Source organism: Eleutherodactylus coqui, chromosome 2 (genome assembly GCF_035609145.1).
Source record: "Eleutherodactylus coqui strain aEleCoq1 chromosome 2, aEleCoq1.hap1, whole genome shotgun sequence".
In the NCBI taxonomy this organism is placed as follows: domain Eukaryota; kingdom Metazoa; phylum Chordata; class Amphibia; order Anura; family Eleutherodactylidae; genus Eleutherodactylus; species Eleutherodactylus coqui.
In genome coordinates, this window is record NC_089838.1 from 132,527,013 (window position 1) to 132,542,493 (window position 15,481).

General features: G+C 46.0%; 1 protein-coding gene and 1 non-coding gene across 2 annotated transcripts; both read left to right on the forward strand.

The window, feature by feature from the left end:
• Window positions 1-5,184: 5,184 nt before the first annotated feature.
• N6AMT1 (N-6 adenine-specific DNA methyltransferase 1) lies at window positions 5,185-12,738 on the forward strand. The gene is made up of 6 exons (XM_066591564.1): window positions 5,185-5,460; window positions 6,822-6,908; window positions 8,370-8,460; window positions 9,255-9,338; window positions 10,896-11,037; window positions 11,914-12,738. Exons 1-6 carry the CDS (start codon window positions 5,336-5,338, stop codon window positions 12,024-12,026), a joined length of 642 nt encoding a protein of 213 aa, XP_066447661.1. The 5' UTR covers window positions 5,185-5,335; the 3' UTR covers window positions 12,027-12,738.
• On the forward strand, window positions 8,575-8,646 carry TRNAD-GUC (transfer RNA aspartic acid (anticodon GUC)). The gene has a single exon. It is a non-coding gene; the product is annotated as a tRNA-Asp (tRNA).
• Window positions 12,739-15,481: the final 2,743 nt, after the last annotated feature.

Below are 15,481 nucleotides of genomic sequence, written 5' to 3' on the forward strand. Positions count from 1 at the left end.
GTGGACAAATCTCGGGTCCGGATTGGTTGGTCGCCCTGTCAATCATACGCTATGTGGCGAGACGTGAAGACTGCGAGCCTGGACGCGCTGCGGGCTCCGGTGGTTTCCGCTCTGTGCGCCGGCAGCGGGGGAGGTTCTGCGGCTGCCATACTGCGAGCCTGAGTGTAATATACAATAAAACAATCGTGTAAAATATGCTTTACTTCATCATTTATATCCGAATACGGAAACATTTCAGTAATAACGAGCTCCGGCACACCATGTTACAGCGCCGCACACTGGAGGGGACCGGTAATACAGCAGCCATAGGAGTCCTCAGGCCGGGCTCACACAAGTGGGTCAGATTCCTGTTGCAGATTTCCGCAGCAGAAGACCTGCGAATGACAGCGGAAACTAATTGTGATTTCTATCGGCGGTTTCAACCACTGCTCTTTAATGCCCCCCGTCATTGTGATGGGTAATGGGGTACGTTGAAAAAAAAGCACGAAAACGCGGCAAAATAGAGCAGACAGTGCTCAAGCATTGTGGCGTTAGAAGAGCGCATGTCTGCGAGGCTCCATTGAGATGAATGGGAGCCATGTACTGCAATTATCGCGGCATTCAAAACGCTGCAGTAATCGCGGTAAAGCACACGTGTGTGAGCAGCCGCAGGCCTCCGCACACAGACAGTTTTTTTTTCAGCGCAGTGCTAGACACTGTCAGAGGCTCCCATTGTTTTCAATGGAGCCTCCAGACAGACGCTCAATCTATAGGCTAGGGTCACACAGGGCGGATTTGTTGCGGTTTTGCTGCGGTTTTTATGCAGAAGAACTGCTTCTGCGCCAAAACCGCTTCAAATGTTAATTTGGGCTTGCAGATTTTGCTGCGGATTTTCGTGCGGAACAATCGGCAAGCGTTTTTTTTCCGCAGCGCTTTTTTACTTTTGTCGCGTATTTGGTGCGGTTTTGCCTGCGTCCATAGAGGTCTATGGACAAAAAAGCGCTGCGGAAACGACCAAAGAATGAACATGCTGCATCTTTTAAAACTGTGCTGCAGTTGCATTTCCGCACTGCGGCTATGCGGAAAAAATCCGTCCTGTGAGAACAGCTTTTTGGTAAATCTCATTTGTGCTGCATTGCACTGCAAACGCAGCGGTTTTGCCGCAGTGCGGATATGCAACGGCAATCCGCGGCAAAACCGCGGCAAATCCGCCCTGTGTGACCCCAGCCTTAGGGCGGCACTTTGCCACGTTCATGAGTGAGGGAGTCCTTAGGTCAGTGGCACAGGCGTTTTTTCCCTGCGTTTAACACTGCGCTTTCAGCATAGCACTACTGCTGACTTCAATGGGGCTTCTCAGACAGGCGTTCTCAGGGCTCTTCAAGTGCGGTCTGTTTTTTCCCCATAAATTTCAGCGTTTTAAAACTCGATGCTTTGCCCATAGAAATGAATGGAGTGCGTTTTTAGCGCTGCTGAAGACGCAGTAGCATGTGGTTACGGTGTTTTTTACAGTGTTTTTCAGTTCTGGCATTATCAGCTTGCTTGGCTGTTTTTATAACTGTGCTGAAAACACAGTCAAACGGTGTTAAAAAACACAGCATTTTTTTTTCAAGCACCTGTGTGAAAGTGGCCTTAGGCCACTTCTCTTCTGGCTGGGGATTTCAAAATCCCCGCCTCTTGAAAGCGCTGCCTCTGATTGGCACAGCGCTCAGCCAATCAAAGGCAGCACTTTCAAGAGGCGGGGATTTTTCTATTCCTGGCGAGAAGAGAAGGAAAAGAAGAATGCCGGGGACCTGCTAGAAGATGCACCAGAGATGACAGCACTACCGAGGTGATGTATTAATATTTTTTTTTTTACAGTTCATGAATTATTTTCGGAGGGGGAGTGTGTTATATTTCAAGCGCCCCTGAAAATCCTCGCCACGTGGAGTCCCCTGCCACTGCTGTCACAGCAGTGGGAGAGGTTTGGGAGCATCTCCCATTGACTTCAATGGGGCTGCCGCCGGCTCCGTTGGAAACAATAGGGCAAGATCACAAAAAGAATGGACATGCCGCGATTTTGTTTTAACGCTGCATCGCAAGCGTTAAAAACATCGCACATGTGCATGGAGCCATTTAAAGCCATTGGCTTCATATTTTTGCGATTTCTTGCAGCCTTACAGTGCAGGGAAATCGTGGGATTTCATCGCCACTGTGAAGGCACCCTAACTCACTACTGATGAGTCTTCCCCTCACTAAGCTCTCCCCTCTACAATCCATACTGAATGCAGCAGTCAGGCATATATTTTTATCCAGCCACTACACAGATACCGCCACCCTGCAGCAGTCACCGCACTGGTTGCGCATCCAACATAACGTACAATTTAAAGGCCCATTTACACGTAAAGACAATCTTTCAAATGATTGAAAGATTGACAGTTTTAGCGATCGTTTTACATAAAGTGTTAATGAGCACTAATGTCCATTAGCACTTTATCAGCTTCATTTGCATGTAAAAGGGCTTCCGGTAGCTGTTTTATAGAGCACAGCATGTGTTCTGAGCTCCGCACACAGCTCCGTTGTTCTAGTACAGGCTGTCTGCAGAATACCATGTATTCAGATGTTCCCGTTGAGACCATAGTGTGTGGTCCCTGCGATCTCTCTCCAGCTGAAGGATGGATTTTAAGCGCCCCTTAAAATCATTATTCAGCCAAAGAGTGAACGATGGCAGCGTTTACACGCAACAATTATCGCTCATATGCCATCGTTTGAACGAATTTTGAGTGATAATTGTTGCATGTAAATGGGCCTTAACGACACAGGAAGTAAGTTTACATTTTGGCTATCTGGTATTTCAGGCAACAGGGTATAAACTTTCATTCTGTGCCTGGCACGGGTTTAGAAGCTGAGCCTGCACCATCTGCAACGGGATCTGGCTGTGACTGACAAACGGCCTCCCACTGCACAAGTGGGAATTGGTAAAAATACTAATCCTCACTGTTAACCCCTTACACGACGCGATCAATGTTGAGCGCAGCATGTAAAGGGTTCACAGAGGGAGCAAGCAGACCAGCACCGTGCCACCCCCACGACTACATCTTCAAAGTAGGTTTATTCTGAAACCCCGCAGCATTTCAGAATAAAACATTAATGGCGCAAACTGCATATCGGTTCTGGGTTCATGCTTCCTGTTTTTGGCCAGCATGAACTTGGTGATATGTCACTTAAAGGGAACCTAGGGGAAAAGAGAATGAATTAGGTTATCACTAGGTTCACTTTTTGAAAATAGGAAGTGAAGGAGGATATAGCTGGTAGACCCTGGATAGCAGAGAGATAGCATCTGGGCCAGAGAGACAGATTTGAGTGCCATCAGCATTAATATGGTGCCTTATATGCCAAATATAGTTGTGTATGCAATGGCAAATATTTATGCACGCACAAGGCTCCCAGTACACTAGCATATTTGGGGCCATGTGCTGTCCGTGTTAACCTAAAGACAGCGTATGGCCTCATTATAGGGCTATGGACAGATGGTTTGTGTGGGAAAAACTCATCGCATGTCCTACTCCTGTCAACATCACTGGTTTAGAAATAAGACATAGGCCCCCTGCATACGGCCGGACATTCTGTGGCAGGATTTCCCGCAGAATTTCCACCCGTGCCTGCCTGCATAGCATTACAAAACGCAATCCTAGGCAGAGGCCCGCACAGAAATGTCACTCCCGGCGTGCCAGCTCCTCTCTGCGCATGTGCCGGCTGGGCAGCAGCCGACATCACGGAGCTGGAGACGCGGGAGCAGGTGAGCCGCACTGGTCCCTGCAGGGACGCGGGTCGGATTCCACTGCGAGAATTCTCGCAGGGGATCCGACCCGGCCGTCTGCAGGCGGCCATACTAATGCACATCAATGTGCTGCCTGTCTGTAAATCGGGCAGTACACGGACAGGTATCCATGTGCTGTCCGATGCAAGTTGCACCCGAGCCTCTCAGGCACCATTCACACACGCAAAAGTGTGTTGGAGGGCTAAGGCTGCATGCACATGGGCGGGTTGTATTCCGCATACAGAACGAGTGAACAAAGACAGAAAAAAAAAAAAGAGAAAGGTACTGCGCATGTGCGCCAACCGGCACATTCGCAGTACAGAAGAAAGAAGACAGACAGGTACGCAGGGTCGCTGGCGGTTTCCGTGCGGGATTCCCCATGCGAAATCTGTGTGTGCCTGTGGACATGAGGCCTAAGAAATAAATATATATATTTTTATGCACATGTATTGGTGAAACATTTGTGAAATTAATTCAAAACTTGGTGACAGATAACTCGCAAGTACTGTTCTGTTTCCTGCGCAATTATTCTGCGTTTTACACATCTCCAGTACTGTTGTATTATATCACCACCGGACGTTAGTGGTGGGCACATAATACAGCACTGTAGAGAGACGATGAGAGGCGGTGGTGGCAGGAGGAGACCTGGCGGCAGCGTTGGCAGCATAGCCACAGGTCGTACCAGCAGCGTCTGCAATGACTTTTGCATGGCCTGGAGGGTTAGGGTGACTTTTCCTGTGCCTAACACGAAAACGAACCCTAACCCTCCAGGCCATGCAAAAAATCAATACAGATGCTGCTGCTAGGAACGTTGAGAAATCCGCCAATCAGGAGCGGGGGGTGTGAGAGGGGCATTCCTCCTGTCAAACCCCTAGCTTCCGGTGGAGTCAAGGTACAATAATACCCACATCTCCTAGTGTAATTCGCATGCATTTGTGCAAGCAAGATAGACTAGGAGATGCATGAAACATTGACTTCTATGAGTACAAATACAGATGAAAAACGAATCTGCTGCATTTTGGGGGGACCGAAATGAGCAGGGAAAATACATGCATGTGAACAAACCCATTGAAACGGGTTCTGTTGTCTGCGTATTGCGCTCACAAATTTTGCATGCACAAGCACACCCATGTGAATCTGCCTTAAGGCCAATGATTGGTTGCAGAAGCGTATACGGAATACGCATAATATAGATGAATTACACTGTCACACACTTTGGTATCCGCTAAGATCACCTGAAATCAGTTTTGTGCCAGTGGTGCCCATAGCAGCCATTTAGTCCTCCTGGGCAGCTCTGAGAGTGAACTAAGAGCTCCATTCAGCAGTTTGCAGCCCGAGTCGCAGAAACCCGTACGGAAACTGCAAGGTAGAGTCACGTGACAGCATTGCAGCACGTGATTGTTACGTCATTACACCCCCTGAAGTGACTTCATGCTGTCCCCGCCGTGTGCGGACCAGCTTGTTATATAGTCGGAGTTCAGTGATGTCACAGACATAGAACGCTGTGTCACGTGACGTCAGGCTGTGCGCAGAGTCGGGGGTTCCCTCTGTACTCGCAGCATGCTCCCCACCCCCGTGTACTCGCACGTCGGCCGAGGACTGTTCTCCGAGGTGTACGACCCCGCCGAGGACACTTTTCTCCTGATTGACGCCCTGGAGAAGGAGGCTGCGGAGCTGCTGTCCCGGTAACGTGCCGCGCTCGCCTAATCCTGGCAGTGCGATGTTATGTCCCATCCATTACTAATAGACAAGTGCGGCGACGGTGGGTCCCCAGCTGTCACCTCTGTCCATAGAGGAATATGATGCCCGCTGAGGGATAACTATATATTAGACAGGCGATGCCCAGCTCACTTCTTAGAAGACTATAAGATGCCTCTCGCTTGGTGCCATCCCCGCTTTTACCCTCCTCAGGTTGGATTCACACCCACCATGAACATCCAGCTTTTATGTGTGACGTTTCCATGGCATAGGTGCAGATGATGTCATTTGTGCTGCAGTATTTCCTTGGTAAATCCACATGTAAGCACGCCTTTACACAGACCGATAATGTCCAGATTCTCACTAGATCGCCGGAATCGGAATGATGATCGTGCAGTGCAGATACTGAATGATTAGTTTGCTTAGTGCACCTCATTCAGTTTCTGCATGCTTCCCTGCTCTGTTTGGTGAGCAGGAAAGGGGAATCCCCACGGATTGACTATAATGGGGTTCACCCGCTTTCCGCCCAGCTGCCTGGTTTTGGGACGGATGCACTGCAGCCGCTGCTTTGACAGCGCACAGCGTGGGAACAGCAGGGAGGCATAAAGGCCCATTTAGACACAACGATTATTGCTCAAAATTCGCTTAAAAGCCATCTTTTGAGCGATAATCGCTGTGTGCGTTTACACGGCAAGATGATCGCTCAAAATTTGCTCCAACAGCAGTTTGAGTGACATTTTTGAGCGATCACTTTGCATAAGCTCTTAAGTTGCTAATTAGCTACTTAAGAGCTTATTAGTGTGTAAATGGAGGCTCCCGCTGCATACAGAAGTTCTTCTGTATCCAGCTGCTGTGTCCTTTGAGCTTTCAGCTGGTATCCAGCTGCGCTCTCCCAGCCAGGTATGCAGAAGACAGCTGGGTCGCTGTCTTCTGTATACAGCTTCTTTCTTCTCTGAGCTTTCAGCTGATATCTGACTGAGAACTGCCAGCGGGATACCAGCTGAGAGAATCTTATCAGTGCTGCCAGCTAAGATATCAGCCTGCCAGCTAAGATAAGTCATCACTCGTTTCTAGAAAACTAGAAGTGAGCGATGAACGAACAGTGCACTAAAAAATACGCGATGGCAGGCGTTTAGATGCAACAGATATCGCTTAAAAGATGGCTTTGGAGCGCATTTTGAGCGATAAGCGTTGTGTCTAAATGGGCCTTAATGTCCCACTCCCTGGATGCGCCATCTCAGCTGCTATGAGCCCATAAGTTTAGTTTATAGGGCATAAAGAGCTCATGTACATAAACGGACTGTATGCGCCCAGCCTTTTTATAACGCCTTCTCTACTTATCTTACAGAGTTGAAATCTGCCTAGAAATAGGCTGCGGCTCCGGTGTGGTATCTGCATTTGTCGCAGCACTAATCGGACCTAAAGCTTGGTATCTGTAAGTGTATGTTTCCATCCTTTTGAACAAATATGCAGTTGTCATTAACAGAGGACAAGAAGCACTTTTGTCATTCCTTTCAAACTATAGCTCCCACCACCCCCATCCCCATCAGGGAATCCCTCTAGCCCTGCCCAATATCTCTCCAAATATGGGGAGATATGTAAGAGATCCCCTGTAGCTCCGCCCCCCCCTCCCCATTATTTCCTCACTATGGGGGATTCCAAAGCTCTTTCGTGATCTTCCGATCTTCTTCCATTGATTTCAATGGAGCCGACACTGCTGCCACTAGCCCCATTGATGCAAATGCACAGTACGCGCATAATACAGAGTGAAATAGAGCATGCCATGTTCTTTTTCACCCGCATATTACACCCAATGTATATGCGCTAATGTAACTGGATCAATGAAAATCAATCACGCTCGTGGGAATTAGCCCTTAGTGTCCTCTCACATATAAATGCGGCAAAGCGCCGCAATTTTACTTTCACTTTTGGCCGCATCTTCCTGCATCCGACAGCATGTTTTAGTGCACTCCATCATTGTGATGGGTGATGAGGTGCCAAACGGCCAAAGATAGAACAGACAGCTCTCAAAAAACATGGAGAGCGCAGTCCAGCACCGCATTCGAATGCATGTCTGCAGGCCCCATTGATTTCAATGAGAGCGTTATACCACAATTAACGCTGCGTTCAAAATGCCACGTTAAATGCCTTCATTAGAGAGGCCTTAGGCTGGGTTCCCACACAGCGTATTCCCTGTGGAAATCTCGCGGTTTGGCCGCAGTAAAAAAACGCTGCTTCAAAACCCGCGGCACTTAGCCGTGGCTTTTGAAGTGTCCGTCGCTCGCATAGAGGAGAGCGCAGCCGCAACGGGAAAAAAAAGAATGGGCATGCTACGGCCGGCGAATTTGCAATGCTGTTTTTTCCGCAACGGATTCGCCGTCCCGTGTGGACGAGATTTCTGAGAAATTTCTTCCAAATGGCTGGCTAACACCGGGATTAGCGTCCGCAGGCGGATTTGCCACGGCGAAATTCCGGACAGAATTCCCGCAGCAAATCTGCGCTGTGTGAACCCAGCCTTAGGGTGGTTTTACAGCTGCGCCCTGGGTTACGGTTTTCTGCTCTGTTCTGTGGGCTGGAAAGGTGAATCCCTTTGGCTGACTGTCTCCGTCTCAGGGCGAAACTGAAGAGTACCAAACGGGACCCCATTGACTATAATGGGGTCTGTTCGGTTTGTGCTCAGCTACCTGGCTTTTATATGGAAGAGCAAAAGCGCTGCACACGGCACTTTTTTTCTCCCAGTATTTTGAGCCGGAGGGCCGAACGCAGATGTGAAGGCAGCCTAATACCCTGAGGATTTACTGCTCATAATTCAGGTCAGAAAAATCCACGGCGTATCTGTAACACATGAACTCGCCCTTTTTCATTGTTTCCTTTTTAATTCTTGTTTTTGTTTTAGATGTACAGATATCAATCCAACCGCAGCTTTGTGCACAACTGAGACTGCAGAAACCAACTCTGTGCGCATCGACCCTGTTATCACTGACTTGGTAAGAAACTAAACACATTCTGTACTCTTATAGCTATATAATTTAGTGTTAAACCATTGAGTGACTGTGTAGTCTGTGACAAGGCAGCTTAGAGAAGCATGTCCTCTATGCAATTCCTCGTTAGTATAGTGGTAAGTATCCCCGCCTGTCACGCGGGAGACCGGGGTTCGATTCCCCGACGGGGAGGCATGTTTTTTTTAAATCTGGTAAACTATTATGTGTTCTGATGTTTGTGAAACTATGATTAATAAATAACATAATGTTATAATACTGTATACTTTTCAAGCTTATTTGCACTTGATAGAAGCTTTGCTTCCAGGAGATTAAAGCTGGCTCGATATGTAACAACTATGCAGCTGGAGAGAATAAACGATCAGATATTCTGTATCACTCATTAAAATAATGATTTAAGCCGTGCTGTATACAAAATGTTTATTTCCAGGGCTGCTGTGCATACATAAAATACAGTACATAAACGGGGATCAACAGCGCCTCTAGTGGTCGACTTGTCGGAGCAACATGTGATCCAGTATACTTGCAGGGATGTAGAATCAGGATTGTTCTCTTGTTAGTAATTGGAACAGGCAGAAAAAACACGTATAGTTTGCTATAATTAAAACAATTTATTCCAATTCTGTGAAATAGGTCCCAAATTATTCGGACTCATAGAATAGTTCTCTGTAGCACCACATGGCAAATGATAGCCAATGTGCCCATTGTACCCTTTCCTGTATAGAGCCGGGCATAATTATGCTGCAGGTTAGTAATATGCTGGTTGTGTGTTCTTCTTGCAGGTCAGCGGATTGCTGCCACGATTACAAGGACAAGTCGACCTTCTTCTCTTTAACCCTCCCTATGTGGTGACCCCTTCTGAAGAGGTGTGTTCCTGATGAAGACAAGAATATCTGAAGAGCATGATAGATTAGAATGGCAGCTAAATTACATACACTCAACTGAATGATAGCATTGAGTTAAGGTACCCTTACGTGGGACAACTGTCCCACCGACTATCCCTCCAGAGCTCTCACACAGGAGTGATAGTCGCTCAGAGAATGGAGGTGACGCGCGCCGGAGATCTCTTCTTGCCACCCGCCTCAATCCCCTGCAAATGGGCAGTCTTCATACGCAGCCCAACTGTTGCTTGGTTTTTAGTTTAGTTAAAGAACAAGCAACTCTGACAAATGCGCAATTTCAGTGCCCTGTTGGTTGTCGTTTGTACACGGGTCTGCTATCGCCCAAAATCGCTGTTTCCAACTATTTTTTTAGGCAATAATTGACCCATGTAAAAGTACGTTTAGGGACAAACTAGGAAGAATTTTGGTAAAAACTGGCGCTTTCTTTGCTTTTACTTATTTGGAAGTCTTTTCGATTCTCTAATGGATTGTTTTATTTATGCATTCTTTGTTCTCTATAGCAGCATGCACCCAAGGATGAGGAATGCTTATCTAATGTTCTGTATTGCTGCACAGCCTGTATTGTAGAGTATTTAAGGGGTTTTCCGAGAATTTACTATTGATGACGTAGCCTGAGGATAGTTGATTGGTGGACTCCACTACTTGGGTTTCCCTCCCAACTAGCTGATCCTCCAGCCGCTGCCAGTGCAGTCAAGCAGGATGTTCACCTCAGTTGTCACATCCAGCAGTGTAATATACAGCTTCAGGCTGCCTGCAGACGGCCGGGTCGGATCCCGCTTCGAGAATTCTCGCAGCGGGATGCGGACCCATGCCCCTGCAGAGACCGGTATGGTTCACTCCCTCCCGGCGTCTTCTCTGCTATGCGCCAGCTGCCGGAGCTGGCCCGTCACTACTGACATTTCTGTGCGGGCCTCTGCAAGACCCGCACAGAAATAGAACATGCTGCGATTTGTTTTCTGCGCATGTTTTCACGCGGACAAATCGCGGCTGTGTGCATAGGATTGCGTTTTGTAATGCAATCCTATGCAGGCGGGCACGGGCAGAAATTCTGCAGGAAATCCCATTGCGGAATTTCCGCCCGTGTGCAAGGGGCCTTACTACCATTGAAATCAATGGGAGCCATAACTTCTATTACACTTTTTGCTCAGACCGCAATGAGGATCCAGAAGTGTAATAAAAGGCATTGTTCTCGTTGACTTCAATGGAAGTGAAGCCTCTTTATTACACTTCCGTCTCTGACCACTGATGCCGACATCTGTTTTGGTTGCACAGACAGTTGTTGGAGGATCAGCTGATTGACAGGGGTCCTAAGTGGCGGACTCCTGCGAATCAACTATTGATGACCTATCCTGAGGAAATTCTTGGAAAACCCCTTTAAGCTTCTACTAAGCTCTGTCTGGTATTGTAGGTCTCAGACTACACCTACTTCTTTCTTGTGAATCATATCGGCTGATGTTTCATTCTGAGAACATAAACGTTTGATACAGCTCTACTGAAAACATTCTTTTTTTTTTCCTCTAGGTAGGAAGTAATGGAATAGAGGCCGCCTGGGCTGGAGGTAAAAATGGTCGTGAAGTTATAGACAGGTTTCTTCCTGTGGTTCCCAAACTCCTGTCCTCGAAAGGCTTGTTGTATTTACTTGTTCTAAAAGAGAACAACCCAGGTGAGGAGGTTCACGTAATGCTAAGCTGTAGACCTTTATTAGTGTGACATAAACCTGCTACAGTAAAGTGTGGAACATCTGCCAGACAATTCTATAAAAATTGATTGAATACAGCATGCAACGGGAGTAGTGCCGGATTATGAGGAAGATGACCTGATAGTCTGACACTAGTGTTTCCAGTCTGGTGGCCTTCCTGCAAGCTGCAGAAGTATAACTGAGCTGTGTAGCCTCCGAGTCCAATGTGACTTTCTAATATATATATATATATATATATATATATATATATATATACATATATCTATCGGTGTAGGCCCCATGCCAGGAATCCATTAATGTTATGGCCCACAGGACACGCAGGGACATCACATGCTGATGGCATCATCCCCATGGATCTTTTCTCCTGTACAAGTAATATAAGCCCTGGCACGCAACCTGAAAAGTGAGATTTATAGATTTGTAGCTACAAAGGAACTGCACTGTTGCTAGGTGATAGCTGCAAACGGGCCGCGAATCAGACAGATTCCATTGACTTCAATGGAAGCTATCCACACAGATTCTGTGCCAAAATAGAGCATGCTTCTATTTTTTTTTTTCCCCCTCCGCAAGCGGAAAATTGCAATTGATTTCCATTTGTGTGCAGGGAACAGTGATTGTCTATAGCCTGCTATGGGCAGTATTTGCTGTGGAATCCGGAGGTGGCCGCCCGCACTGGATTCTGCAATGCAAATCTGCCCGTGTGCATTGGGCCTCAGTCTGTGTTTGTCACTCTCACCTTGGCTGTGTAGAAAATAACATTTAGTTTTTATCTAATTGATCTCCCCAAATCAGCTATTTTGCAGAGAGTGTAATATTTCTATAATTTGTTTCTACTTTCAGATGACATCATGACGAAAATGAACTCCTATGGACTACAAGGATCCAAAGTACTTGTTAGACAAGCGGGAAGAGAGCATCTTACTATTCTAAAATTCTGGAAATGTACAGCTTGACCGTGAATGTAGTGCTGCGCTGCTGAGTATCCTCGAAGAGGAATATAGCGAATAAACCACTTTGCTGACAAGACACAAATAGCGGATCCAACTTGTACCGCTGCTTAGAGCTGGTGACTTTACTTTGTGATCTCCTAGAGGGATAAATGGCTGTTTTCTTATGCTGGATCTTATAGATGGTGCAGAACTGGTGTAATATACAGAAAAAGGATCGGACTGGGCAGAATGATTATTCGGAAACACTCATTTTCTGTAGAACGATCAGTCATTTGGAGTCTTATGACTGCATTCATAATTCACTTGTGAAATTCAAAGTAGTATTGTGTTTGTTGATGCATCCGATTACATCAATCCCTTTTTAGGACATGGGACAGATTTACTGCAACTTGTCTGCAACAGAGTTGTGCATGGGAAATCTGCAGCGCAGTACAGTAGCAGCGAAGTACATAAGATTTTACCAAATCTCATCCACCTGTGGGAAAATTCCCTGTGCACAGGAAGTCTCAGGCAGTGTGGACTCCGGATCCGCAGCATGTCTATGTATGTCGCACATTCTCACTGCGGATTTAATCCCATCCAACAATCAGGGTAAAATATTCATCTACTGCGGACTTGGCTATAAATTCTGCAGCAGATTCTTCCACTACAAGTTACATAGATTTATCATGTTTATACCATTATGATGCGTTTTGAAATAAAACCATTAACCTCCCATCTGCTGTAACCTTTCAGTTTAAAATTTTTAACCCTTTAGTGACTGGCCTATCATGTTTTTACGTCCTGCGTGTATGAAGGGAGACCTACCTTCATACATCTCGGGTGCCCGTGGCAACAGCTACCCTGACAGTGGCATTTAAATCCCCCAAACGATGTTCGGGGGTCCTGTACGGCCTCCTGCGATGAGATCGCAGGGAGATGTACGGGTGTCATGGCAGCCGGGGTCCTTCTGAAAGGCCCCTGGGTTGTCATGGCAGAATGCCTATCAGTAAAAAAAAAAAAAAGCACTTGTATGTAAATGTGAGTTTTATGCAGTGCTGTTTTCTGTTTTCATTTTCTACTGTTGAAACAATAAGATTTTTACATTACTTTTTCACACAGATGAAAGTGCAGCGCTGCTACATATTTTTCTTGCAAAACCTATCGCAATCACATAAATAAAAAATTGCGTATTTACAAGTGCGATGCTGTGATTGATATACACATGGAGATTAATAAATGCTAAATGCCAAGTTTTTGTGTAATCCTCATCCGGCAAAGAACATTTGAGCTGTCATAAAGATCAATTTAAAATTGTTGGACTGCGGTGAGACAAGGGGTTACATTTTTTTTTTTATTTAATTTTTTTTAACGCCACAGGCTGTAACTGTACACCCTGGTAAAGAGGTACTTAGTGCAACAGGATGTACAGTTACACCCCGAGGATAGCACGAGATCAGAAGAGATCCTGCGCAATCCGGCAGAGGGAGCCGGCTGTCACTGATAGCCGACCTCCCCCTGCGATAGTGGGCATGCATTGGGACAGCAACCCCTGCTGTTAACCCCTTTCCTGCCGCGATCTATGTAGATCGCGGCATGTAAAGGGTTTATAGAGGGGACACGCTCCCTCTGTGATGTCATTGGATTCTCGTGATGTAGAGCCCGACGGGTTGTAATGGCAACAGGGCGCCAGCAACGGGCGTCCTGCATTGCCAGTGCCAATGATCACTATAACAAGCGATAAGGCATTGCAGGACAGAAGTACTGCAATGCTTTATCATAGCGATCATGGGTGCTACTTTTTATGTCCCTGTAGGGGACTTGTACAATATGTTAAAAAAACACCAAGTTTTTTTGTGCTTTTTCCCATATTAGCATAAAAAATATATTTTTTATTAAAATCCCACATATTTGGTATCGTTGTATCCGTAATGACGCATACAATAAATTGAACATTCTTTTTATCCTGCACGGCAAAAAGCGTTTAAAAAAAAACCCTAAAAAACTGAGTCAAAATGCTTATTCTTTTTTTCATTTTGCCTCCCAAAAAATGCAACAAAAGTGATCAAAACAACCGTATGTACCCCAAAATAGTACCAATAAAAACTACAGCCCCTCTCATAAAAAAGCTTTGTCCATGGAAAAATAAAGTTATAGGACTTTGAATGCGATATAGCGATATAGAAAGAAAATTATTCCCCAAAAATTAGGCTTTATTGCGGAAAAGTGGAAAAACCTAAAAAAAATGTAAGAATTTTGGTATCATTGTATTCGTACCACCTGCAGAAAAAACATATAGTGTCATTTATGCTGCATGATTAACGCTGTAAAAAATGACCCCCAAAAATCTTATACTCTGCTATACTTATGGAAATTAATAAATGACTGTAACAAAAAGAATGCAGAAGCCTCCTGCCATATACTGCTGCTGCCTCGCAGCGTCTGCACTGTTTGTGGTGTATGTGTCATGTGACTCTGAACAGGCTTCACTACAGCTCATCCCTCTTACATTCCATACAGCAGAGTGGCGCAGCGGAAGCGTGCTGGGCCCATAACCCAGAGGTCGATGGATCGAAACCATCCTCTGCTATTTTTTTTCCCCCCAGATTTTTATTTTGGGTCTGTTTTCCTGGTATTTAGTTTTCAATCTAAAGTGAATTTACTATTTTAAAGAACGATTACTTCAACCCATCGTTCATGTGATGCGGGTATCGCCGTTACTCATCCCCCGTCGCTGTTATTACATTCAGGGTTTATTCTACATTAATAAAAGGTGATTATTCTTATGTGAACTTTGCCATATAAACAACGGTAAGCTGAACCGCGGTCACAGCCGGAGGCAATAACGGTAATAACGGGATCCGTCTCTGCAGATGAAATATGTGCAGTAGTTAGTACTGTAGTGAGCGGATACTACAGACAGGTGGCGCTGTTGGCCCCGAGCCCCGTAGTACAGGAGACCCTGGCGGCGCGGTGAGCAGTGCGGGCGGCGCTGCTGCTGCTGCGCTGGCAGTTCGCTGCAGGAGGACCATTTATTTGCACGCAGTTCATAATGGTTAATAGTCTAATATAAGAAGTAGAATAGTGATAGTAACCGTGTACAGGAAAGGGTTAACCTTCCACTTAGAAGGTGGACAATAACAGAGATGAGTGACAGGAGGCACAATGGGATATCTAAGTATAGTGGCTACTAGGCATCTACAGAAGTAGCCACAGAAATATGCTCAATGCGCTCTTTTTGGCCTTTTTTTTTTATGCAGATATCACCAGTTGCTAAATTCAGTAGGTGAAGTACAGGACATTTAATTGTGGATTTTAGTGCTTTTCTTGGGCTCGTTCAGCAGCAGATTTGTAACCCCGCGGGCCGGAACATTTTTAGGCTGGGCGTAACAAACACCCTCAAAGTTGCTCCTAAGTCCTTGCAGGTGATGAGTCAATTATATCAGAAGAGTCACGTGACATCCAAACCTGCTGCACTC

Coding starts and splice junctions, on each gene's coding strand:
- N6AMT1 (XM_066591564.1), top strand. CDS start 5,336: ATGCTCCCCACCCCCGTGTACTCGCACGTCGGCCGAGGACTGTTCTCC. Junction 6,909..8,369: donor GGACCTAAAGCTTGGTATCT/GTAAGTGTATGT, acceptor TTTTTGTTTTAG/ATGTACAGATATCAATCCAA. Junction 8,461..9,254: donor ACCCTGTTATCACTGACTTG/GTAAGAAACTAA, acceptor TTCTTCTTGCAG/GTCAGCGGATTGCTGCCACG.